At 42.7% G+C, this 25,699-nt stretch overlaps 1 protein-coding gene across 1 annotated transcript in view; it reads left to right on the top strand.

Moving 5' to 3' along the window:
• Window positions 1–282: 282 nt before the first annotated feature.
• Window positions 283–25,699, top strand: part of svilc (supervillin c) — a 43,444-nt gene continuing 18,027 nt past the window's right edge. Inside the window, exons 1-16 of the mRNA XM_061712599.1 lie at window positions 283–400; window positions 3,964–4,463; window positions 6,479–6,634; window positions 6,758–6,931; window positions 7,946–7,980; window positions 8,944–9,005; window positions 9,729–9,871; window positions 12,724–12,997; window positions 14,376–14,935; window positions 15,816–15,927; window positions 23,023–23,070; window positions 23,164–23,226; window positions 23,552–23,626; window positions 23,710–23,806; window positions 23,892–23,969; window positions 24,066–24,261. Of these exons, the coding sequence (XP_061568583.1) occupies window positions 4,183–4,463; window positions 6,479–6,634; window positions 6,758–6,931; window positions 7,946–7,980; window positions 8,944–9,005; window positions 9,729–9,871; window positions 12,724–12,997; window positions 14,376–14,935; window positions 15,816–15,927; window positions 23,023–23,070; window positions 23,164–23,226; window positions 23,552–23,626; window positions 23,710–23,806; window positions 23,892–23,969; window positions 24,066–24,261 (2,354 nt within the window). The 5' untranslated portion in view covers window positions 283–400; window positions 3,964–4,182. The remainder of the gene's footprint in view (window positions 401–3,963; window positions 4,464–6,478; window positions 6,635–6,757; window positions 6,932–7,945; window positions 7,981–8,943; window positions 9,006–9,728; window positions 9,872–12,723; window positions 12,998–14,375; window positions 14,936–15,815; window positions 15,928–23,022; window positions 23,071–23,163; window positions 23,227–23,551; window positions 23,627–23,709; window positions 23,807–23,891; window positions 23,970–24,065; window positions 24,262–25,699) is intronic.

The following is a 25,699-nucleotide window of genomic DNA, read 5'->3' as shown; positions in this document are numbered from 1 at the left end:
AAAAAAAAAAAACAAAAAACAAACTAAGACCAAAAACCCCAAACTATAGCTTTTTTCTTTCAAATATGAGGTTATAAAGTCATATTATCCACTAAAATGTCCCCAATATGTAACTATTCTGGCTCAGGTGACTTCCCCCAAACAGATTCTTGCACAGGGACCCTGAAAAGCTGGACACGAGCCTGCTGGTAAAAACTGGACGAGCACATTTGTACCCCAGCCCCGTGAAAGAAAGAACCCGTTGCATTCACTGCTCACTTGTGTTCGGCGCAAGGGGCGTCCCAGGGTTTGGGAATCTATTTATACTCTGTCCCCTTAACACTGCGAGCTCCGCAGCTGCGGCTCTGGCTACATTTGGAGCGCTCTGCGCGTAAAGGACCAGTGGGGAGGGACCGCGCACGTAAGTACACAACCACTACTTAACTTTACAAGCTATATTTCTACAAGAACATTTACAGTAAAGACTAGGCGACATCTCGGACTAAATTGTGAGTTAAGTCCTCTCAAGTGCTTCGGTACGATCATTCACCTGTAGAGTGACCTGGTCAAGTTCATGCGGTGCATTGAACAGAAGAGTGTAGCTGCGATGCCCTTGCTTTGAGTTATGAATTAAAAGGTAGTTATTATCGTATTTATTTGCGCGATTATTTATTTACTATTATAGATTGTCTAATATTTTGGGGGTTTTACGCGTTTTACGCACAATTTACGCACCGACTGTCCATGTGTTTTAGATGTTTCCCTTCATCATCACACCTGTTTCTAATTAATGGTCCTAATTAGCTTGTCATCAAGGCCTGCACAATTCTGATAATGACACAGCCACTTGTATCACGGTGTGCTGAAGCTGGGAAACATCTAAAACATGCAGGACAGTGGGACGTGAGGACCGAGGTTGGGAAACACTGGTGTAAAACATAATGTATTGTTATTTTCCTCTAAAAATAATAAAAAATAAAATATAACTGCCCATTTTCACGAGCCACTGCATATGATCACGTGTCTTAAAGAAAATGTAGGAATGGTCCAATACTCACTTTCTCACCAGTGATAGAAGTTGAATTTTCTGAACAGACATTAGGTGTGATGTATATAGTATGTGTAGTATAAATGGGACTGGCCTGGTGTTATTGTACTCCATCCTACTGGAAGCTGATGAGTGGATTAGGGGGGTGCATGAGAAGGTTGAGAGAAAGCTGCTCTTCCTGTTAGCCTTTCCGACACATGCCTCTGAAGCAGACATGAGTTAGAGGCTCAACAGTTAATCTAACCCTGGATCATGCAATCCTGCAGGAACACATTTACATTAACGATTTATTATGACAGACGACCTTTGTGCCATCCCAAAACTTCCTCTGGGAATTGGTCCTTGAATTACAGAGATCAACAGCGGGCTTTAGTGCAGGTATCAGCGGGGTAGATGCAATTGGTCGGGGGCTTATTCTTGGCCTTCAATCTGGTTTACACTGCTTGTCCAGACACCCAGCTGTGCTTATGGCAGTAATTTCCAAATATTGAGTGAAACAATGAGGGTTCAGTTGAGTAATAAGGTCTATAATGGTTGGATCTTTGTGTGTGTTTAGGAAAGCCAGGACTAAAACGCTTGAATTATACTTTAATTCAGTAAATATCAGCCTTTTGTTTTATTTGCCTGAATTTTGATTATTACGATCAAAGTTTACAGCCTTGACATGAGGAAAATAGCTAGTCCTGCTCCCATCCACTGGCTGTATTTCAAGTTTGTGTCAACTCATGCTGTTGGATTAGAAGCCTATGATCCCCGTTGAGCCTCGATGCATTCTCTCCTTCCAATCGACAATCCTGCAGCTTGTCACATGACTTTTGTTCTTTGAAAAAGTGTGGCCATGCTGGACTCTTACTGACTCTTACCAACAAAAATAACAGAAATGAAAGTGGCATTAGTGAGACTGGGGATGTTTTGCTCTCCATGTACAGAGAGGTGTGCTCCTCTGTCCTGGTTGGATGGAAGTTGTTGCCTAAAGCAGATGTGCTGGTGTTTGTGACCACAACAGGTTATGAGCTGGTTGTACAGTCCAGCTCTGTTAAGTTCTCATGGTTTATACCAGCCTTTAGTGGACTTAAATCTTTCTTTTGAAATAACTCCCATCAGTAGTGCTCAGTTTCTCAGCAGAGTTGGAGTGACACCGATCAAAAGTGGGATCTTTTACTCTGTGAACTCTGCGGCCAACAGTTCCATTCAGCAGCTGCAGCAGATCCATCTGGTGCACTAAGTCTGCAGCTCCCACCTCTTTGTTCGGGCTCCATTGTGCCTCCTGCAGCGGGAATGCTGACGTCCACAGTTTTGGAAAACACGCGCACATATGCATACACACATTTATGTTTGTACATATCTGTAAGTCCACATCGTCACTCATGATGTGGCGATGAATATCTGCCTCGGCTAAATGCAAACTGTGCAACAGTGTTAGTGCTATTTATATATGGTTTACAGGTTCAGCTTTTCTTCTTGTTGTTAGCAACCTCAGACTTTTCTTGGTTGTATGTGTATCTATGTTGCCTGGGAACACTATATTTCTAAAATCAGTCATCATATCTGTGCTTAAACAAATTTGGCACCATAGCCAGTAGGGTCAAGTCTTCGTTTTAGGTGGATGAAATGCTCTGTGTTGACGTTAAAACACTAAAAGCAGTTATGTGTCCTGTTGTATATGGATGAGAAAGTGGAGGCTTCTTGCAACTTCAGTCAAGTGAAGTTTGGTGGAAAAGAGCAGCAACCTTGGCGGTTGTGTGCCACGAGGCCGGGACCCAGAGTGGGGCTGAGTGGGGTGTTGAGTTTCAGTGCAAGAGGAGACTACTGGCTGGAGCTGCAGGCTGGTGCAGGTCATCTTACATCCAGCAGAGAACGAGGAAAGGAGGTGGGCTTAGAGGAAATAAATAAATAAATAAAAATGCACATTTAGTTGGTGGCATCGTTGTGGAAGACCAGTCCTACTGTTATAATTCTTTCTAGTTTTTTTCCATAGCTGTCCACAGTTTTCCCTAGCTGTAACATTGTGTATGCCATTCAAATTTATGAAAATATGCCAGCAGGTCATGAAATATCTCTCAAAGCCAGCAGACGTGCCTTTCCTGCGCAATAATCCTCCAAATGTCCCACAGTCGGAACTTCTAAGCCAGTGTTTCCCAACCCTGGTCCTCAAGGCCCACTGTCCTGCATGTTTTAGATGTTTCCCTGCTTCAACACAACGTGATACAAGTGGCTGTGTCATCAACAGAGTTTAGTTTAGTTTATTTAGCAATATAAGACGAATATGAACAAAAAATAAAAAACAATGAAATAACATGCAAGGAAAGGAAGAAGCCTGGTGGCTTATATAGAATCCTTTCCATATATGAATAAAAAACAAAACAAAGCTACACAAGGGAGAGTAAAAAAAACACAAGAAAATGTAACTCAGATCAAATAATGAACATTACAAAGATGAAACAATAAGAAAGTTCTTTAAATGTTTTTTGAATATTGGCATCCTTGCCAATATTGATGATTTAAGAGATTTATTGAGTGAATTCCACAAGTGGGGGCCTCTGTAAGTGATGAAAGATTGATATTTCCATGTTCTACAAAACGGTAAATTAAAATCATCTTTGTGCCTTGTGGCATAAGAATGAATATCGGAATTAACACAAAAGAAATTATGAAAAGAAGAAGGAAGATCTTGTATGTAATTTTTAAATTGGAGCATAAAGAGAGTTGTGCAGACCTTGATGACAAGCTCATTAGGACCATTAATTAGAATCAGGTGTGATGATGAAGGGAAACATCTAAAACATGCAGGACAGTGGGCCTTGAGGACCAGGGTTGGGAAACGCTGTTCTAAGCAGTTATTAGTAGACAAATAATGATTGTCTAAAGACCAGTCCAACCACAATATCTCCATTAATGGGACAGTCTAGTATTACTTTGTTTTCTATTTCTTTCAGAGGCAACATCTCGCTGAAGAGGAGATTGATTTCCACCCCCTCACTAATGGATCTATAAGCAAAGAAAAGCGACAAGTCTCCAAGGCTGATGGAATCTGAATTCTACTCCAAGAAAGTCTGCTATCCGTGGTTTGTTACAGCTGAACAGTGGAGGTCTGCTGGTCCTTTCTTCATGCTTTGCATCTACTTGAGGAGCAGACAAACCCCTGAATACCTCTGATGGACATGGATGCGACGGAGAACCCAGTCCTGGAGCCCCGAGCAGAGCGGATTGCCCGCTACAAGGCAGAGCGGAGGCGAGAGCTGGCTGAACGCTTCGGGGGCTCTGAGGAGCTTCCCTCCAAGTGGGTGAGGAGGAATGGGAAAGAGGATCCTGAAGCAGTAACCAGGTCTCACAGAGGGGCGTTGAACTCAGACGATGAAAATGTAAACGGGAGAACACAAGAAGTTACCAATGGAATGGGGGGAGACGCTCCTGCAGAGGTCAACCATTCGAGAAGGTAAGTCATGTCTTCATGGTGTGTGTCGTGGGTGGCAGGTGGGGCATCCATACCGGTCCGTTGGCGGCCAATCATCCTGGTCAGCCAGCACATCTCTGTTTGGAGACGCTGCAGCGTGGACGCAGGTCAGTGAAAGTGTCCGTCTTCCTGCATGGCCCCTTGGGAGAGCAGGTGCTTTGGGCCTAAATTGTCCAAACGGCAATAAAACTACGTTCCAGCCACATAACCCCGATGACACTTGTCTCCTGCTTTCAGCTTTTTCACCTTGACACGAGCACAGGCGCTCTGTATTGTCTCTAAATAGAAGAATGGATTGTGGGAATTTGGCAACTACACCAGCGTGGCATCATATTAATAACCACCGGGAAAGCTGTGTTTAACCTTGTTCCACAAATATAATTTAATTTTGGGCACGTTTGAGAAGTGGTAGTCACAGGGCTTGGAGCTTGGTTCCAGAGTTAAATACCAAATGTTAGTCAGGAAATTAGTGGAATAATAACAGCCACATATGACAATTGATTTATACATTAAACCGAAACATCTGAAATGGCAAATTTGGCTGAAAACATCTGCCAGCAGCATTGTTTTAACCTAGGGCTGGGCGATATATCGAGATTTTAATATATATCGATATATTTTCAAACGCGATATGGTACAAGACAATATCGTTTATATCGATTTAAATTTTTTTTTTTTTATGATTTTGATATAGCTTATTTTGTGACAAATTGACTTGAAGAAAAAAGTCTGCCTGTTACTGTCTACATTGTATTAATTGCACAGTGTATTTTAATTTAATTGTTATGCATTTGTTTTATTTTATTCAAGAAGCATTTTTATTCTATATATGCAGGCAGTTTATTTTTATTTCTATTTCATTTGTTTTATACATTTTGACATTGTCCAGACCTCAATAGAGGTACCTGTGTGACATTTGGCAGGAGGCTTTGTATTAAAACTGACTGTTTTTTTTTTTTTAAGGGTTTGCCTCAGAAAAAAATGAAGCTAACAGAGATGCTATGCTATAATGCTTTGGGGGAAACCCCAATTAGGGCACAGAAAAAATATCGATATATATATATCGAGTATCGCCATTTAGCTAGAAAATATCGAGATATGACTTTTGGTCCATATCGCCCAGCACTATTTTAACCATTAAGCATTGTTTTTAGAGTCTATGAAAAAAAGCATGAAAAATAAGCTTCAAAACCACTCATCACAAAAAAAGCCAGTGGGTCACGTGGCTGATGCTTCTTCCTTTACAGTGTGTGGCTTAATGTTTACTTTGTGGATGCGAGTAGTCATTGGATTGTTAAGTCAGAAAAGTTTCCATGTTGTAACTCTGACCTCGGGGGGACGATTCAGTGGAAACATTTGATCAGGTTCTCTGAGAATCTAACATAAAAGCACAAACAGAACCCACTTTGACTTCAGACTCCCGTCTGGTCGTCTCTTGTGGCAACACTGTACCTCTTTATGGTGGCATTTCACATAGCAACACTGATGAAGCTGGCTCACAAATCCAACGGAGTAAGATCCGAGGAAAAGAGAGCCATAGTGACCAAAATAAAGGCAAAAGTTTCCTTGTGTTGCTCTAATGAGATGAGATTTGAAGTGTAAATCCCTCCAGCCAGTCATCCTCCTCTCCTCCAGCACACATCCTTGATTACGCCAATTACTCCGAGGTCTTTACCGATCATTAAAACCAAAACCAAAAGTCCCATCAGGGGATTTCAAAGCCACTCCGATTATTCTCTTGTACTTACTGTCTCAGTTGGACAGTTTCACTTGACACGCAATCTGAGAGCTGGTATCGCTGGAGGACGACTGGCAGTGGCTTTCATCCCCGAGCAAAGTCGCAGCATAGCAGCTTTCATCACCGGGGTCGCGCATCTTCCTCTGCATCATCTGATGGGAAGGTTCACGACTGTTCTTTGATTATGAGAGTTCTGGTCCCCCCACGTTCCACGCTCCTGCATCCTCACCTGCTTCCCCTCATTCCCACCCCCCTCCAGGCAGGGTTACCAGGACTCTGCCAGCACGCCGGGTAGGGAGGGGCACCATGTGTCTGTTGGGCACGATGCCCCGCAGCTCCGCACTCGGGTGTCGGTGGGCCAGTTGAGAAGCGCCCTTCTGCAGCAGACGGAGAGCGCGGCGCAGCCCGAGAAAGCGTAGGGTCACCTGCACGTGTGTGACGCAGACTGTGTACCTGTGTCAGAGTATTTGCTTTTGTTTCAGCATCCTCTTCTCTTCCCCTTCCTCTTCGCTTCCTTCGTGTTTGTGGGTGCTAGCAGCCCTGAGACGGGGCGGGCCACATCCTCCCTGGACCTGGCCGGGAAAACCGGCTCGGACGGGGGCCGGCGGCGCACCCGCCGCTACGTTCCTGGTGGGTCAAGTGGGGGTCGCAAGAGCGGCGAACGCTTCAGGACACAGCCAATCACAGCCAATGAGATGGAGGAGAGCAGCGGGTAGGGGCCCACTCCCGAGGAAACGGTAGACGAGACGTCCGGTGCGGCTTAGAACACCTGCACTTGGAAGCAGTCTGTTTTTTATGTAAAGTGTTCTTTTGATAACAATTAATAGAAAAAACGTATTATTCAACATCCAGCTGTTGACTTTCAATAAACACTCGGACACTCACAATCATGTACACAGCTAAATGTAAATTATTACCAGAAAACTTACAATACATGTTTACTTTCAGTTCAAACAATGAAGATAGTCGTAGAAAATTTAATTTTAAACATTTATTTGCCCGAACAACTCTAAAGCAGTTGAGCATTTCAATTGTTGGAATTAAGTTATGGAATTCATTAAATTATGATTTAAAGCGCTGTATAAACATATTTCAGTTTAAAAATAAATTTAAAGAGAAAAAAATAGCAATGTATGGATGAAATAGTCAAAATGTATAATATATGCGTATGGAGACAGACAATCTATCTTTTCTTTTCTTGTTTTTCTTTTCTTGTGATATTAACTAAGTAATTGTGCAGACCATCTGTTATCATTGTTCAATTTTGTTTTGAGGGAGGGCAGGTATAATAAGATTTTCTTCTTCCTGCTCCTTTCTGGTTATGGAATATGCTTTTGATTGTGTTGTCATTTTACTTATTTGTTTCTTTTGTTTGCATATTTCCATGATCGGAATAAATGGAAATGAAATAATGTATTTTAGTTACCTGACTTCAAAACTTGTGACAGTCTATGCTGGATTTGGCTTCAACCCTCCAGCTGAGGGGTGAAAAGCTCAGCAGCTTTACATAAAAAAAAAGGAAAGGCCAAAAAAGATGGCTGCTTTGCATGAGTTTATTGTCTGTCATGACTTTGAGAATGCAAATGTGACACACTATGCTCTCTGTCTGAGCTGGAAACTAAAGGGCTTTGAAAATTAGAGACAAGATTAAAGTCCTCGTCAGTGCGTGTTCATACGTCAACCACTGGCCTCATATTGTACTTTTTTCCCCCTTTACTTCTTCTAGGCTGTTGGATGCAGAAGCGGGGGATAAAGAGAAAGGTACAACTGTCTCCTGCTTGTTTTCTCCTCATATGTCACTTCTGTGTGTTTCACTGTCACATTTGTGGGTTAAAAACCCGACAAAGAGCATGTTAGACGCCATATCTGACCCAATATAAAAGAAACAGGATCCAAAGTCACATAAGATTTTATTTACATATTTGTTATTGTGTGTGTACATCCAAGCTGCGTCAATAAATTCATTGACCATCCTCGGAAATGAACTTCGTTCTATTTGTAGGCTGACAATGTGGAATCTTCCCACTGATGACAGATTTATATCGGACAAACCATGTGCACTTGAAGTCAGTCCTACTTCTATTTGAGCTCCACCATAAAAAGATTAAAAGTCTAAGTAGAGATCAGTTCACTCAGAGTTTACAGCACCATTTAAACAAACCGCAGGACAAAACACAGACCTTTTATTGCAGTTTGGACATTTGAAGTCTTAATTTTAAACCAAATGGCCTGAAATGAGCCTTTCCAACCATTGTTTAATTAAATGGAAGTATAAATGCAGTATTTAATTACTTAAAATGTGCATACATTTTAAAAGGTTATGGGAAAAAAAAAGCACATTTTGTGTTACAGAAAACAAGTTGAGGTAGAGATCAGAAAGATTTTACCAAAAAAAACAAAAACAATACAAATATTTCTATGTTTTTGTAACAAATGTAGGATAATTTCACTTCATAGGGGTTTGAACTATTGGAAAAGATGGGAAGACAACTTTAAGAGATCTAAAACAGAAGGTTCAAAGCAAATGATGCTCTAAAGGAGAAATTACAGCTAAAAGAAAAATTGAACCTAGTCATTGTGCAGGTAGAACCTAAAGTGGTAGAACATTGAAATAATTGAAGGAAGCAGCTGTCTTTAGTGCTGTCTCAACTTATTTCTATCTGTTGTCACACTTTCCACTTTATTCTGTTTTCCACTTGCTGATTTACGTTTTCTCTCTCACAGTGGATGTAAAAACGGATGACCGATCCAGCATGAGCGTGGCAGCCAAGATGTCTTTGTTTAAAGTAAGTTTGTGCTGGTGAAACTGGCTCCTAGGCCCCACCGCGACTTGCCAGTTAGAGACCATGCAGGGGGAAAAAAACAATGAAACCTCTTTTCTACATAAGCTGATGTTTTATGTTGGGAGGTATATCGAACAGCTGAGGAAAACTCTTCACCAGTCATCAGCGGGCACCTCAGCTGATCACCTTTCAGCTGGGTGATCCGGCGCTGATCACGCAGAACTCAAGCTGAGCACACGAGGTAGTTCAACAGCTGCTATCTGGGTTCAGTTTGCTTAAAAAGAGAAACCAACATCTCTCCCGTGACAAGTGCAGAACTGAAACAGTTCTGGCTTTCGTTTCACACGGAAGGTGAAATATTTCAGCGCGGAAGCATCAGGTGAAAACGCACCAGACGCCGCAGTGCCATTAATGAGCAGCATCTGTGTTATAATTAGCCTGCTGAGCTGCGGAGGCGGGAGGGTAACTGAAGCCGCCGGTCTCTGGTTACGCTGCGGCCTGTTGGGCTGGCACATAGCAAATATCTGAGATGCTCCACCTCACAGCTTGGAGCGTTATGCCACTTCCCCTCCCTCCCTCTTGTCCCTCGGACAAATAAAACCGCGGCCATCAGGAGTTTTGTTTTGGTCCCAGCAGGTGGAGGCTGTCGACTGAAGCCTGAGAGCTTCACACCGGCTTCCTGCTAATGATGAGGTGACATTAATGAGTTTCCCGCCTCCTCTGCAGGAGCTGGAGAAGTCTGCCCCCGAGGCCTCGGCGCCCCTGAGGCCCCGGCCAGCCGGCCCCTGTCCTGAACGCAGGACGCACCGTGGCAACGACGAGCACGCTCTCACGCAGCCAGTCACCTGTGAAGGAATGGTTGCAGTCAGGTGAGGGGGGGTGTCACTGCTGGTTTTAGTCTAATCTGAACTCCAACACCACCACGATGCCACTTTTACACAGATCAGATTGAACCTTGAACTCTTTTACACAGTGCAACCTACCGATCAATGACTGCAACATACAATCCAAATTCAAACCAAGTTGGTATAAATGTTGGTCTATTCAGTCTGTATAAAACATCAATAAAAACAGAAGACAATGATTTGCATTTCATGGAAAAGATTTCCTAATTTTGAACTTGATGGCAGCAACACATCTAAAAAAAAAAGTTGGTACATGGTGATATTTACCGTTGTGTGGCATCTTCTCGCCTTTCAACATCCGTGGCTAAACATCTGGGAAGTGAGGAGAGGAATTACTTAGAATGTATTAAAGGATAGCCCCTTGAGATGTAACATCTCATTTTCAAGGGGGTCCCATAAAACATACAACATTACAATATATTACATTACAGTACAGACATACATGACATAAAACAAACACAGACATCTTGCTCACCCCCTCCCACAAACAACCCCTACCCACATAAGTTTAGTTACAAAGTAGACTAATTGAATAACCGAAACAATGAGATAAATATAACATAACGGAGAGAAAAGAAAAATAAATAAATACAAATAAATAGAAAAGGACACAAAAAATACATTAATACATTAAAAACATAGGCAATTTGTTTTAAGATGAGAATATAATGCCAACTTAAAACAATGAAAAGAGGTAATAGAACGCAAAAAGAGGGGAAGATTATTCCAATCTGATGGAGCTTTAAATTAAAATGATCTTTTCCCAACCTTTTAAAATTCTAGGAACAAAGAAAAAAGGAAAATTCATATGCCTGAGTGAGTATGGAGAGTTATATAGAATCATGAGTTCTTGTTTAATGTGGGATTAAAGCGACCCATCAGCCCTGGACCTTCGTCGCTGGACCTTTCTTTTACTGGTGCTCCAGTGTTTCCTATAGGTGAAAGGTCTGGATGCAGGCAGGCCAGTTCAGCACCTGGACTCTTCCCTGTGAAGCTTTGCTGTTGACATGGATGCAGCATGTGGTCCTCTGTAGTCTGCAGCACACGGTGTCCATGTTTCCTGAAATAAATTCAAATTTCGAGTCATCTTAAAACAGAAGTTTTAAATTTTAGCCTCAAAACGTTTTAAATGAGCTTTGGTCCAGAGAAGACGGCAGCATTTCTAGACCATGGGCACCTTTGGCTGCTTCTTTTCACGTTAGAGCTGTAAGCTGCATTTTTCCCTTGAACACAGAGATTCCTCCTGATTCTCTAAATCTTTTGATGGCGTTACACTCTGTAGATGGCGGGATCTTTACAGTTCCCACAGTTTCACAGAGGAGCATTTTCCTAAAATGGTTCCACACTTTTTAAAAAACGTTTGGGGAAGATTGGTGAACTTCTGCCCATCTTCATATCCAAGCGACTTCTCTGAAATGCTCTATTTATACCCATGTCATGTTACTGTTTTTTTTTTTTCCTGATTAGTTATTAAATGATCCTCTGGTTATTTTTGACTTTTCCAGCCTTTTGCCTCTGATGCAATTTCTTTGAGATGTGTTGCTGCCATCGAGTTCAAATTGAACTAATATTTCCACGAAACTTCAAAATGTCTCAGTTTCAGCATCCAATATGTTGTTTAAAGGGGACCTATTATGAAAAACACGTTTTTTCATGCTTTAACATATATAAAGTGGTCTCCCCTCAGCCTGCCAACTCAGAGAAGGAGGAAAACAACCAAATTCTGCAGTGTCTGTACAGCAGCCCGGATGAGCCGTCCAGTGTGATGTGGATCTACGAGCCGTTCAGATTCTGCTCCCGTCTTTATGTAACGACGGGCGCGATTTACATCGGTTGGCCTCCGATGCGTGAAACCACACCCACAACTAACATTTTTCCGTAGCGGTGTTGTATCGTGTCATTCAGGCAGCCAATCAGCACAGAGCCTCATTATCATAGCCCCGCCCACTCAGAATCCTGCATAGATAATGAGGTTAGAGACTGGGAAGATAAAGACATGGCTCAGAGGCTGAATTTCTAATTTATTTAGCAAAAAAATCAAAAGCTTGTTTTTAAGACATTCAAGGCCTGTTTAAAATAGGTATTAGATGCCATAATAGGTCCCCTTTAAATGTTTTATTGGGAATAAATATGGGTTGTGTGCATGGGTGCAGATCCCCCCATGTCCCCCCCAATTTCTGAAAAACATGAATTGTCCCCCCCAATAAAAATACCCTAAATTATTCAAAATTGAACAAATGTATTTTCAGACTTAAAGGTTAAATACGTAGAATATTTATTAAAAATATATTTCTAAAACAATAATACATCCACGGTGCGTTTTGAGGTTTACAGAATGAAAGCAATGGGTTATTTTTTTTTTTTTTAGAACTGTTTACCACCATAACTGTGTTAAAACATGATCAGTTAGTTTAAACAACTTGTTTAGGGCTCCATATTTCATCCATATATCAATTGATCGTGCATAAAGTAGTCCCATAGGATAAAAGTTAAGTTAAGTAAGCAGTGACACACACTGTTGGCTGTTTAGGACAAATAAACAAGAAAGGTAAGCACAATAAATGATTCCCTGTGCAGTATTTTTTGCCGAGCCTTTACAAATTTATGGCATGGTATGAGTTGCATATTGACAAAAAATTTAAATCACGTTGGTGTCCCCCCCAATCCTGACATCGGATCTGCACCCCTGGTTGTGTGCAGTGTGACTGTTTAGTGAGCAGATGAATGATATGAAGAAATGTCAGATTCTGATGACATGATTGCACACATTTGACTGTTTTTGTCTTGATTTTTATTTTCATTTTTGGAATTGGTAGTGCTCCTCCAGCTCCTGCAGCCCCTCCAGCCCCTCTAGCTCCTGCAGCACCTGCAGCTCCTACATCTGCGGAGGCCGACTCTGTGCAGGCTGAGCCGGTGGAGGACTCCGATGAGAGCAGCAAGATGAGCATGAGTGAGAAACTGGCCCTTTTCAACAAACTGTCCCTGCCTGGGAGGCAGGGGGCCGGTCCCTCTGACGGGACCCCTGAGAGACGACGGCAGAAGGGGGCCCGGTACCGGACACAGCCCATCACTGTGGAAGAGGTCGGTCAGGTGAGAGGGGAGAAGCAAATCAAGTTAAAAAGGTTGCTAAGCTCACATCTAATCAGTGGCGTCAATTCAGTCAAAGCTAAGGTATGGCAAGGTTACGAGTCACAGAACTTAACTACAGTATCAATCAACATGCCCGGCAAATACTCATCACAGAGGTCTGCTATGTAGCTTATCTGCGTGGTCAAAAAAATTTGAACTTTGCACTTTAACAACGTGTTGATCAATTCAGTCAATGGGCCTTTACGCAAAACGCATCCGTTTTCGGCACCATGGACAGCAAGTGGTAGAGTTAGAGAGCAGAAAAAGCATATCTGACAAATGCAATTTAACTCATTCTGTTCACTTCATTCACTAAGTCAGTGCAACAATATCACGTGGACATGGGGTGGCTAACAGCCTCGTTAATAGCCTGACTCTCGCTTTCGCTACCTGGTCCTTCTCCCTCTGCTGCTGGGGCAACATTGGACCCATCACTTGCCTTCTTTTGAAAAAAAAAAAAAAATGCAGGGTTGCCTGCTTCCTTTTCATTTTGGTAAGTTAGTAACACTGCAAAGTGCCCTAAAAACGAGATTGATAGCGACCACTGTCGTCAGGGACGCTGGGACATCACATTTCAAGATATGGGAGGGGGGAGATACAAGTGTTGGGAAAGATAATACCTAGTGAAATTGATAATGTTCTGATTTGCATTTGTAGTTATTTTATATGTATTAATCAATAGAAATAGACAGAGTAATTCCATACATTTATTTAAAAAACAAACATTTACATTTTCCCCTGGAGCCAAGGTGTGGCAGCTGCCAAACCTTGCCATACCCAATTGACGACCCTGCATCTAATATTCATATACCGTATTTTCTGGACTATAAGCCGCTACTTTTTTCATAGGTTTTCAACCATGCAGCTTATACAAAGGTGCGGCTATTCTGTGGATTTTTCTTCCACCGCTCGGGGCGCTCTAACCGGAATTAGAATAAAAGCTAAGACAAAATAAATGCAAAGAAGAATACGCTACTTTTTCTTTAGCAGATAGAAGTAGGTAGAAGCAGATTTCAAACAGATAAATAGATAAATAAATACTGTTTATTTTCTCTTCGTTCTGTCCCGTTTTAATCAGCAAAGTTGCTGTCGTGTTAAAAGACACTGTTAGGAAAGGATCTATTTAGGTACAAACATGTACATCATTTACAGTTCAAAATCCTTCTGTACATGTAGTAAATATCTAATCTAACAACATAAATATCTGCGGCTTTCATATCTTTTTTTTTTTAAATAGAGCGGATGCGGCTTATATGCAGGTGCGGCTTATAGTCCAGAAAATACAGTAATCTGATTGCACATTTGACATGTTTTACGTCACCTTTTGGTCTCATCTCAGCTCCAGACGGGCCCCGTTCAGCTCCCCGCCTTCGGCTTGTCCCCGCTTCTGACTGACAGACAGCAGGCCTCGTCTGTCAACCTGAAACCCAGCGAGGTGCGTCTCTCGCAGCCAAGAGCCGACGCCGGCCCGCACAGAGCCACGCAGCCTGCTACGACCGAGCAGGACCCTCAGCACAGCCCCGAGCCGGCTTTGAAGGGAATCCTGAAGAAGAGCCGCTCTGCAGGCTCAGAGTGGTACCGGACGGAGGGCGGTCAGCTGGACGCGCCGCTCAGCCACGAGCAGAACGGTGAAGGCGGCGGAGGAGCCGAGAGGACGGAGGACACTGAAAGCCAAGACATTTCTGCAGCTCCACAGAGGGAGAGACGCGTGGCCTCGGGCGTGGAGGGAGCTGCTGCTCCCTGGAGGCAGAGGGCTCAGAGGAGGGAAACTACTGCCTGTACACCAGTAAATGCCTTATCAGACCAGGATGCTCCTCGGGAGGGGAACCCCTGTCAGATACCTCAGGAACAGAGCTTTCCCTCCGTGGGAAACAGCTTAGCTGAGACTGCAAGAGTCCAGTAAGTAATGTTAAACCTTCGTCACTAGGGCTGGGGATCGATTCAAATGTCAAGAATCGATTCCGATTCTTAAGATTCAGAATCAATTATCAAGATTTGATTCGATCCGATTCGATTCCGATATTGATTTGGGTTAGTGTTATTAAAACTGTTTTTTGAGCTGTTGCGTGAATTATATGACTGTAGTTCTGCAACACATTAATACTAGTATTATATTGAGATTAAACAGCAAGTATTGGCAGTTAATGATGCTGTAAGGACCAATCAGCTCCCAGAATGCTGATAAAACTGCTTTCAGAAACATCATGTGGGTCAGAATTACCAAACAGATCCAGGGAGGAAACAGAGACGGATGAAATCGCTTTTATTTTTTCCCACATTCCGTTTTTATTTGTTCCATTTTCGGTCTATTTTGGTTTTTAGCATTTTTTGCAAATGTAACCCCAAGACAGTATATAAAGTAATGAAATATAGACAATTTATGCAATTATAACACTTTAATGTTTTCATACCTTTAAACATATTTAAAGGCAAAAATATGGCACCAGTTATTCTCGTGTCCAACAAAACATTCCTTTTTTGGGGACAAAACAAAAAAAAAAAAAAAAGTTGTAATGATGACAAAAAAAAAACATAAATAAATAAAATAAAAAAAATCAAAAAAAAAATCGATCTTTAGACATATTAATCGATTTTTAGGAATTAATATGAGAATCGATTTAGAATTGGGAAATCGATTTTTTTCAACACAGGCCTACTTGTAACGCACCGTATATTCTGGACAATGACAATCCTGAGTTTTTTTATCATATGCACAAATATTATAGTTTATTTTTTTGTGTTGACATGTGTTTTATGTTGCTGTGAATCTGTCCTAAAGGACTGGGGAAGAGCAGGAGAGTGTGAGGAAGGCAGAGGAAGGAAAGGTTCAGGTCGTCCTGGCAGACAGCACATCGGACCTGCAGGGAACGGCCGACGCCAGCAGAAGTGTGGTGAGAAGAACATCGTCCTGTCGCTTTAAAAGGCAGAACGTGCAGCTGTTTGCCACATGCTTAAGTTTCTATCTTTGTTTTATCCGTCTGAAAGAGCAGACACATTTGTGTAACAGTCCTACGGCGGTAGGATTACAGTACAAAGCATGCATGGATGTCATGAGGGGGAGATATGGAATAGACAGGTAGATGAACTATGGTTTACAAAAGGATGACATCTCAACAAATAATTCAACTCTTTTTAAAGATTGAAATGTCAAGTTGTTCTGTCAACACAGACTGAGCCTCCTTTTCACTTGTTTTATGCTTCATTGTAAAACAGATGTTTGCTGCATAGACGGTTGGTTGTAGAGGCTGCAGAGGCTGGTAATGATGGGAAAGTCCTTGGGTTCAACTCTCACTTTAATCCTTACAGGACTGTCTCAGAAAATTAGAATATTGTGATTTTCTGTAATGCAATTACAAAAACAATTAAAGCTGCAAGCAGCAATGAACGGGCCCTCGCACTCACGGCCACCGCCCCCCATAAGTATCAGAAAAGACACCACCCACGACTTCCTATGTCAAACCATTCAAAAGTTATAGCAGAAAAAAGGGACAACCAATCAGAAGAAGGGGCGGGGCTAATTCAGGCCAATGAAGGTCAAGGACTCCATAAAGAATCTGATGACACCACCCAGGACTCTCTATGTCAAACCATTCCAATGTTATAGCAGAAAATCGGGACAACCAATCAGAAGAAGGGGCGGGGCTAATTAAGGCCAACGAAGCTTAAGGACTCATTACAGAGTCCCATGACACCACCCACAACTTCCTATGTCAAACCATTCAAAAGTTATGGCAGATAAAAGTATTCTAGGGGGCGCTGTTGAGCCGTTAGGCAACGCCCATTAATGCAAACCATGAAATATCAAATTTATCGCCAGGCCTGGCTTGCATGCAAAATTTGGTGACTTTTGGAGACCTATCAAATATGGACCAATCACATGAAGGGGGGGCGCGCCTTTTGGCGTCTAGCGTCGCCACGGTAACACTTTTGAAAGAGAAAAGTAATGCGTGGTGTCGCAGGATGTAGACGCACATTTTGATGTATAACACATCTGGGTGCACGTTACGGTTCGGGCTGAATTAACTGCCGAAGGAAGGGCATAAATTGCGCCAAAATTACACAATTAATTCAAAATGGCCGACTTCCTGTTCGGTTTCGGGCATGGCTCCAAGAGACTTTTCTTGAAGTTGTGCCATGATACAGGTGTGTAGCGATTTTCGTGCATGTACGTCAAACCGTATCGTGGGGCTTGAGGCACAAAGTTTTCAAGGGGGCGCTGTTGAGCCATTTTGCCACGCCCATTAATGCAAACCATTAAATATCAAATTTTTCGCCAGGCCTGCCTTGCATGCAAAATTTGGTGACTTTTTGGGCACGTTTAGGGGGGCAAAAAGGCCCTCCTTTCGTCAGAAAAATAATAATAATAATAATTAAAGCTGCAAGCAGCGATGAACGGGCCCTCGCACTCACGGCCACCGCCCCCCATAAGTATCAGAAATGACACCACCCACGACTTCCTATGTCAAACCATTGAAAAGTTATAGCAGAAAAAAGGGACAACCAATCAGAAGAAGGGGCGGGGCTAATTCAGGCCAATGAAGGTCAAGGACTCCATACAGAGTCTGATGACACCACCCACGACTCTCCATGTCAAACCATTCAAAAGTTATAGCAGGAAATAGGGACAACCAATCAAAAGAAGGGGCGGGGCTAATTTTCACCAATTATGGTCAAGGACTCAATACCGAGTCCCATGACACCACCCATGACTCTTTATGTCAAACCATTCAAAAGTTATGGCAGAGAAAAGTTTTCCGGGGGGTGCTGTTGAGCCATTTTGCCACGCCCATTAATGCAAACCATGAAATATCAAATTTATCACCAGGCCTGGCTTGCATGCAAAATTTGGTGACTTTTGGAGAACTATCAAATATGGACCAATCAGATTAAGGGGGCACGCTTTTTGGCGTCTAGCATCGCCACGGTAACACTTTTGAAAGAGAAAAGTAATGCGCGTAGTCGCAAGATGGAGACGCACATTTTGAGGTATAAGTCACCTGGATGCACGTTACGGTTCGGGCCGTATTAATTGCCGAAGGAATGGCATTAATTGCGCCAAAATTACACAATTAATTCAAAATGGCCGACTTCCTGTTCAATTTCGGCCATGGCGCCAAGAGACTTTTCTTTAAGTTGCGACATGATACAGGTGTGTACCGATTTTCGTTCATGTACGTCAAACCGTATTATGGGGCTTGAGGCTCAAAGTTTTTTCCCTCTGAACCAATCAGATGAAGGGTGGGCGCACTTTTTGGTGTCTAGCGTTGCCGCGGTAACGCTTTTAAATGAGAAAAGTAATGTGCGTCGTTGCAGGACAGGGACGCACATATTGATGTAGAAAAAAAAAAATTGCTGACAAAAAAGTCTGGATACTGCGGGAATCGAACTCTGATCTCTGACTCCAAAGACGGGAACACTCTGGCTGAGCTAAGACTCAGCTTCTCATTTCTATTTGACCTACTGACTTAGGAGAGACCAACATATCGATATTTAGTAATGTAAGTCTGGAGCTGTTTTTTCTAATTTTTTAAAATATTTGTAAGTTATAAATATTAGTAAAACCCAACTATTTTAATTATTACTTTTTCTGTAACCATTCTGCCAAGGTTGTAACCGGGCTGAGCTGGGAATATTTCTGACGTCACCACATTACAGGGAGCTGATTGGTCGGGGGGCGGGGCCGCCATCACCCTACTCGCCACTGATTGGTCGGGGGGCGGGGCCGTCATCACCCTACTCGCCACCGATTGGTCGGGGGGCGGGGCCGTCATCACCCTCCGCGCCACTGATTGGTCGGGAGGCGGGGCCGTCATCACCCTACTCGCCACCGATTGGTCGGGGGGCGGGGCCGGCAGACGTTTGAATCAGGAAGCGGGAGTCAGCGCGAGAGCGACTGGCGGCTCGTGGCGATTTTATTATAAAAAAGGGACAACCAATCAGAAGAAGGGGCGGGGCTAATTCAGGCCAAAGAAGCTCAAGGACTCATTGCAGAGTCCCTTGACACCACCTACGACTTCCTATGTCAAACCATTCAAAGTTTATAGCAGAAAAAAGGGACAACCAATCAGAAGAAGGGGCGGGGCTAATTCAGGCCAATGAAGGTCAAGGACTCCATACAGAATCTGATGACACCACCCACGACTCTCTATGTCAAACCATTCAAAAGTTATGGCAGAGAAAAGTATTCAAGGTGGCGCTGTTGAGCCGTTAGGCCACGCCCATTAATGCAAACCATGAAATATAAAATTTATCACCAGGCCTGGCTTGCATGCAAAATTTGGTGACTTTTGGAGAACTATCAAATATGGACCAATCACATGAAGGGGGGGCGCGCCTTTTGGCGTCTAGCGTCGCCACGGTAACACTTTTGAAAGAGAAAAGTAATGCGTGGTGTCGCAGGATGTAGACGCACATTTTGATGTATAACACACCTGGGTGCACGATACGGTTCGGGCTGAATTAACTCTCGAAGGAATGGCATAAATTTCGCCAAAATGACACAATTTATTCAAAATGGCGGACATCCTGTTCGGTTTTGGCCATGGCTCCAAGAGACTTTTCTTTAAGTTGTGCCATGATACAGGTGTGTAGCGATTTTCGTGCATGTACGTCAAACCGTATTGTGGGGCTTGAGGCACAAAGTTTTCCGGGGGGCGCTGTTGAGCCATTTTGCCACGCCCATTAATACCAACCATGAAATATCAAATTTATCACCAGGCCTGGCTTGCATGCCAAATTTGGTGCCTTTTGGGGAACTATCAAATATGGACCAATCAGATGAAGGGGGGGTGCGCTTGTTGGCGTCTAGCGTCGCCACGGTAACACTTTCGAAAGAGAAAAGTAATGCGTGTAGTCGCAGGATGGAGACGCACATTTTGATGTATAACACATCTGGGTTCACGATACGGTTCGGGCTGAATTAATTCTCGAAGGAATGGCATATATTGCTCCAAAATTACACGATTAATGCAGAATGTTCAAAATCGCTGACTTCCTGTTCGGTTTCGGCCATGGCGCCAAGAGACTTTTCTTTTAGTTGCGACATGATACAGGTGTGTACCGATTTTCGTTCATGTACGTCAAAGCGTATTATGGGGCTTGAGGCGCAAAGTTTTTTCTGTCTGAACCAATCAGATGAAGGGTGGGCACGCTTTTTGGCGTCTAGCGTCGCCACGGTAACGCTTTCGAAAGAGAAAAGTAATGCGTGGGGTCGGAGGATGGAGACGCACATTTTGATGTATAACACACTTGGGGGAACGTTACGGTTCGGGCTGAATTAACTTTTGAAGGAATGGCATAAATTTCGCCAAAATGACACGACTAATTCAAAATGGCCGACATCCTGTTCGGTTTCGGGCATGACCCCAAGAGACTTTTGTTTAAGTTGTCCCATGATACAGGTGTGTACCGATTTTCGTGCATGTATGTCAAACCGTATCGCGGGGCTTGAGGCACAAAGTTTTCAAGGGGGCGCTGTTGAGCCATTTTGCCACGCCCATTAATGCAAACCTTTAAATATCAAATTTTTCGCCAGGCCTGACTAGGGTGCAAAATTTGGTGACTTTTTGGGCATGTTAAGGGGGGCAAAAAGGCCTTCACTTTGTCAGGAAAATAATAATAATAATAATAATAATAAAAATTCCTGCAAATACAATAGGGCCTTCGCACTGAAGGTGCTCGGGCCCTAATAATAATAACGCGAAGAATTCCTACAGATACAATAGGGCCTTCGCACTGAAGGTGCTCGGGCCCTAATAATGTCATACATTCTGGATTCATTACAAATCAACTGAAATATTGCAAGCCTCAATCCATCTCAAAAAATTTGAAAAAAACTGGGAATCTTAAGCTGTAAACCATCATCAGAAATATTAAAATAATAAAAGGCTTGCAATATTTCAGTTGATTTGTAATGAATCCAGAATGTATTACATTTTAGTTTTTTTAATTGCATTACAGAAAATAAAGAACTTTATCACAATATTCAAATTTTCTGAGACATTCCTGTACTTAAACAAGAAAGGTAGATCTTTGTTTGGTACCTTTTTGATTCTACAAGGCATTTAATTGAAGCTCAATTTTGTGGCTTAAAAGCTTTCATATGTGAACAAGCTCCAATTCTCTGACTAGGTATGGGACTCTGTAACATTGATACTGAAGGTAGTATCGATTCTGCTTACTGATCCGAGTCTTTATTAGTTCCTTTGTCAACTCTGGACGAGTCTCAACAAGGAAACAAATACATCCAGGCTAAAACGGCTCAGTAACGTGACACCTCTGCATGTTACAGCAGCATCTCCACATCAACATCAAGTAGGATGCAGCTGCAAACAGCTACGGGTCCGTCGCTGCAGCTTACGCCTCGTTGTTGAGTCTTTATTAAATCTTCATTACATTTAGAACAAGCTCTTGCAGTGTTTCAACTGTTAAATGATGCGTTATCCTCCCCGGTGTAGCTTCTGCTCTACAGACGGTTGGGCTGCAGCTATCAGCTGTGATGGATTATAACCAGCGTGTGGTTTACACAGCAAGGGCCAACCTTGTGGGTACATACATGTATGCAGAGCTGAGCTGTGATGTTCAAAGCTTTGCATAATTGTTCTGCAAGTTAGCTGCATAATACACAGTACTCGAGTTGTAAAAAAAAAATCAGGGGGGAGGGTGGATTTCGTCATATGGGGACAGATAATTTGTGCTGATTACAAATAATATAATATATTACAAATAATAGCACTGATCAAAACACCTGCAGAAATACTGCAGGAATGACATAGCAGCAGTTAAATGCAGCCTTCTGTAAGCTTTAAATATCCACTGGGCTTACATCAAATACATCAAAACACAAAAATAAAAAACAGTTTTCTGAACTTATCAATATGACTCTGTCCTTCACAGGATAAGTGAAATGGATCACTGCAAAAACTCAAAGTCTTAACAAGAATATTTGTCTTATTTCTAGTTAAAATTTATCATTTTAGTAAAAAAATCTCATTACACTTAAAACAAGACTCATCACTGGAAAAAAAACAACAATTTTCACCTGTTTCAAGTAGATTTTCATTTAAAGTAAGTAAATCTGCATGTGGAACATGATTTTATTGCTTGTAATGAGAAGATAAATCTTGTCCCATTGGTAGATTTTTCCTACTTATTTCAAGTGAAAATTTACTTGAAACGGGTGAAAATTGTCAAATAAGTTATTTTTCTGGTTTTATTTTTTTTGGTGATGACTCTAAATGTTGAAATAGCAGTAAAACCACATTCATTGATGAAATGACATAAGGGATGGAAAGGGGGGATGATTTTGACCGTTTTTATTTCAGGGGGGATGCCATCCCCCCTCAACTCGAGTACTGATAATACATCACATGCTCTTGGTAGTTTAACTAATAGTTTAGAGTTGCTGTTTGTTTCAAAAGGGAAAATTCGCCAGCATCGACTCAGATCAGGAGATCATTTCTGGTTAATTTTGCACTGCATTTCTTGCCACCTGAAAGGTTCTGTTATATAAGATCATTGGCAGTCTGAGGATATGACAGACCAGCCCAATAGTCGCAGGTTCTTGAGAAAACCTTCCCTGTCACGTGGAGGGTTAGTGGGTTCAGTCCCCCGGCCGGTTTTAAATCCAAATGGGAGAACGACCAGTGTGGACTCGGCTGTTTGTCGTGCCTTTGACACCAGATATAGAATCTCTGCAGCAGCTTTATGGATTTGGTATGTGCATGATGTCTTTAGATGAGCCCTCGGGTTACTGGGACTTATACCGAGACTAGTCAGTGTTTATACGCTGGGATGAAACCGACTGTCTCCCGTGATAAGGAATGCAAACACGCTGATTACTCGGTGGTTGCATGTCAACCTTGTGTGACCTGAAAGTCTTAGTTATAACACACACCTCTTTATCAGTGTTAATGCAGCTGTTTATTTGACTTTTAATGCATGATTGTGTTTCCCTCTCCCCTGTGTGGCCTCCTGTCCACCTGTAGGAGGAGTCAGAAAGCCCTCGTCTCGACAGCGTCAGCCTTCAGTGCTGGGTAAGGTTTTCCACTGATCCTCCTCCATCCACGCAGTGAAGATGTAGATTGTTTCCAACAGCCTGAGCCTCGGTCCTGTCTCTTCTCCCCCAGGAGCCCGTCTTTGCTTCTGTCTATTCTGTTGTTACGCCCCAATATATCGTGTGTTTCAATCAGGTAACCGTGTGAGCCGCCGCATGGGAGCTCCGCTGCTGCTTACTTGACTTGGAGTGTTTTGTATGCAGTGTAAAGTTTTGTCATCACACATGTTGAGGTGTGCGCCATTTTTGCATCTCGCTCAGACTAACGAGACTAAATTGGGCTTCTTCAAGTGACACTGCAGCAGGTTTCTGATTGGGTTTGTTGTTTTTCTTGCAAAGAAGGAGTATGTGAACTGTGCAGCCTGATTACTGTGAATTCAGAAAGTCTCTGCTCATCATGCATGTCTGCATGTCACCCGTTACTATCCTTGTGCTATATTTAGTTTGCTCTTCATCCTCAGACCAACCTGTCCTTCGAGGCTCAGGAAGTGTGCTCCCCTACCGGGACCCTGACTCAGCCTCAGTGGAGACAGAAGGTGACATTTATTCTGTAAGTTTGTATTTCCAGAGGAGGTTGTCCGTCTGCATCCTGGCAGGTCTTTTTCTCTCGTTCCTGCAGGCTAAAGAAGCCGAACAAGAGCTTCAGATGGTGGAGGCTGAAGATGAGGAGAAGCAGCACGAAGGCAAAGAACCAGAGGCTGAACTCGGAGTCAGAAGTGGGTGTTCTCGTTCTGGCTTTTCCTCCGAGCCTGCTGGGTTTTTCTTTGTCTCTCTAACTTAAACTATATTTACAACTTTCAGGTGAAGGACTTCCTGAGTCGGACAGCAGCGATCTCTCGGAGAAAAAGACCAGTGAAACTCCAGCAGGCACATGTGAAGGTCAGAGCAGATTTTTGTATCATCACTCGTTGTTTTGCTCGGCAGATACGGCGCTCAGGCGGACGTATCACGGACATGCTCTTGTCTCTCCTGCAGCTCCACAGAGCACCTTGCTCCCAGAGCTCTCTCCGGAGGTGAAGGAGGAGACGCCCGCTGATGAGTCCAGCGCGTCGGGGGGTTTGGGCGGCGAGCAGCCGCTCCCTCCCGCCTGCATCCCCGCACCTTGTGGAGGAGCTGCTGCCGCGGAGTGCGAGCAGGACTTGGGCGTCCTCTGCCAGAGCAACGCACCCATGTGAGTGTGGTCATGTTACCACAGTAGACACAAAGATATGCAGAACAATAGAAAGCAGCATTACTTTAGGTCTGTTTAAGGAAAACCAGGGGCCAGATTCACCAATATGTTCTTAAGAACGATCTTAAGAAATGTCTTAAGATCTAAAATTAAGAAGTTCATAAGAAAGTTCTTAAGTGCAATTCCTCAATATTTTTTTAAGAACCGTCTTAAGAACTGTCATTTCTTACAAATTTCTTATTTTTCCTACTTAAGAACTTCTTAAAATATGTCATTGCATTGCATGCCCAACAAACAACATTTATACAGGTAGTTTGCGTCTTTTAACAGTCAGTCACTCACTAAACATGGAGAAGGAGAAAAAGAGATGCAGGAACTTTTCAAGGTTATGGTGGATGAGATTAATGTGCAAAAAAAATTACTATTGGGGAAAATAAATAATAATGAACTACCACGCTAACTAACATGCTAACAAACAGTTAACAGGCTCTTTGTGTAATTAATTACAAAGTATATCCTCAAACTATGACCTACTAGTCTAAATTTGTTCAAAAGAAGTTAAGTTAAGAAAAAAGTCAAGAACAAATTTGAGAACTTTTATTTCAAGAATACCATTTATTCTTAAGTTTTTTCTTAAGAAGAAACTTAAGAAGAAAGTTGAGAAAATACTTAGAACTTTTTTGGAGAATATGACTTCTTCTCTTTTTTCTTCTTAAGAAAATAATGACACTTAGGGAGATTTTTTTTTCCTAAGAATGTTTTGTGAATCCGGCCCCGGGCCTTCAGGTGTGTCTACCTGAGCCTTCGCTCCCGGACCACACCTCCATGCACTGAAACATCTCACAGCAGCTTCTCAGGGGAACTTTGAGGGGACTGGACCCCACCAGATAACACAGCTACTTTTCAGGGGTTGCTTGTATATAAATATAATAAGTATTACACCTTTACTGTGTTTAAAACACAGTAAAGGTGTCTTTCTGTCCTTTTGCTTACGTAAGGACTGGGCAGGAACATTCCCGTCCGCTCTGGATCACCGGGTCTTGGATCCGAATCAACACAGGGTCACTTTTGGGATTTTTCTGTGATGTTCAATGTCACTGGCTGAGTTCAGCATCGTCTCACCTGCAGTGGGTCGATGTCTCCCAGATCCCATCCGCCTGTCCTCTTATTCCAAGCTATTCCATGACATCTCGTCTCTGACGTTAATTGTGCACGTTTGCTCGTCTCATATTTGGTTTAAGCATCCTTTTCTGCTTGGGATTCATAACTCACGCCTTTGGTTTTGCCAATGACACTCATTCTGGCGTTTATTGATACTTCGAGAAGACTGTTCAGCTCAATAATGTTGGATCCTTTAGATTCAGTGAGCACTGAGTTAAATCCCAATTCATTTTCTGCAACTTTTGAGAAACAACATCTCCATTGCTGCTTTCCTCTG

Source organism: Cololabis saira, chromosome 21, assembly GCF_033807715.1.
Source record: "Cololabis saira isolate AMF1-May2022 chromosome 21, fColSai1.1, whole genome shotgun sequence".
In the NCBI taxonomy this organism is placed as follows: Eukaryota; Metazoa; Chordata; class Actinopteri; order Beloniformes; family Belonidae; genus Cololabis; species Cololabis saira.
This window is presented reverse-complemented; position numbering and strand designations above follow the sequence as displayed.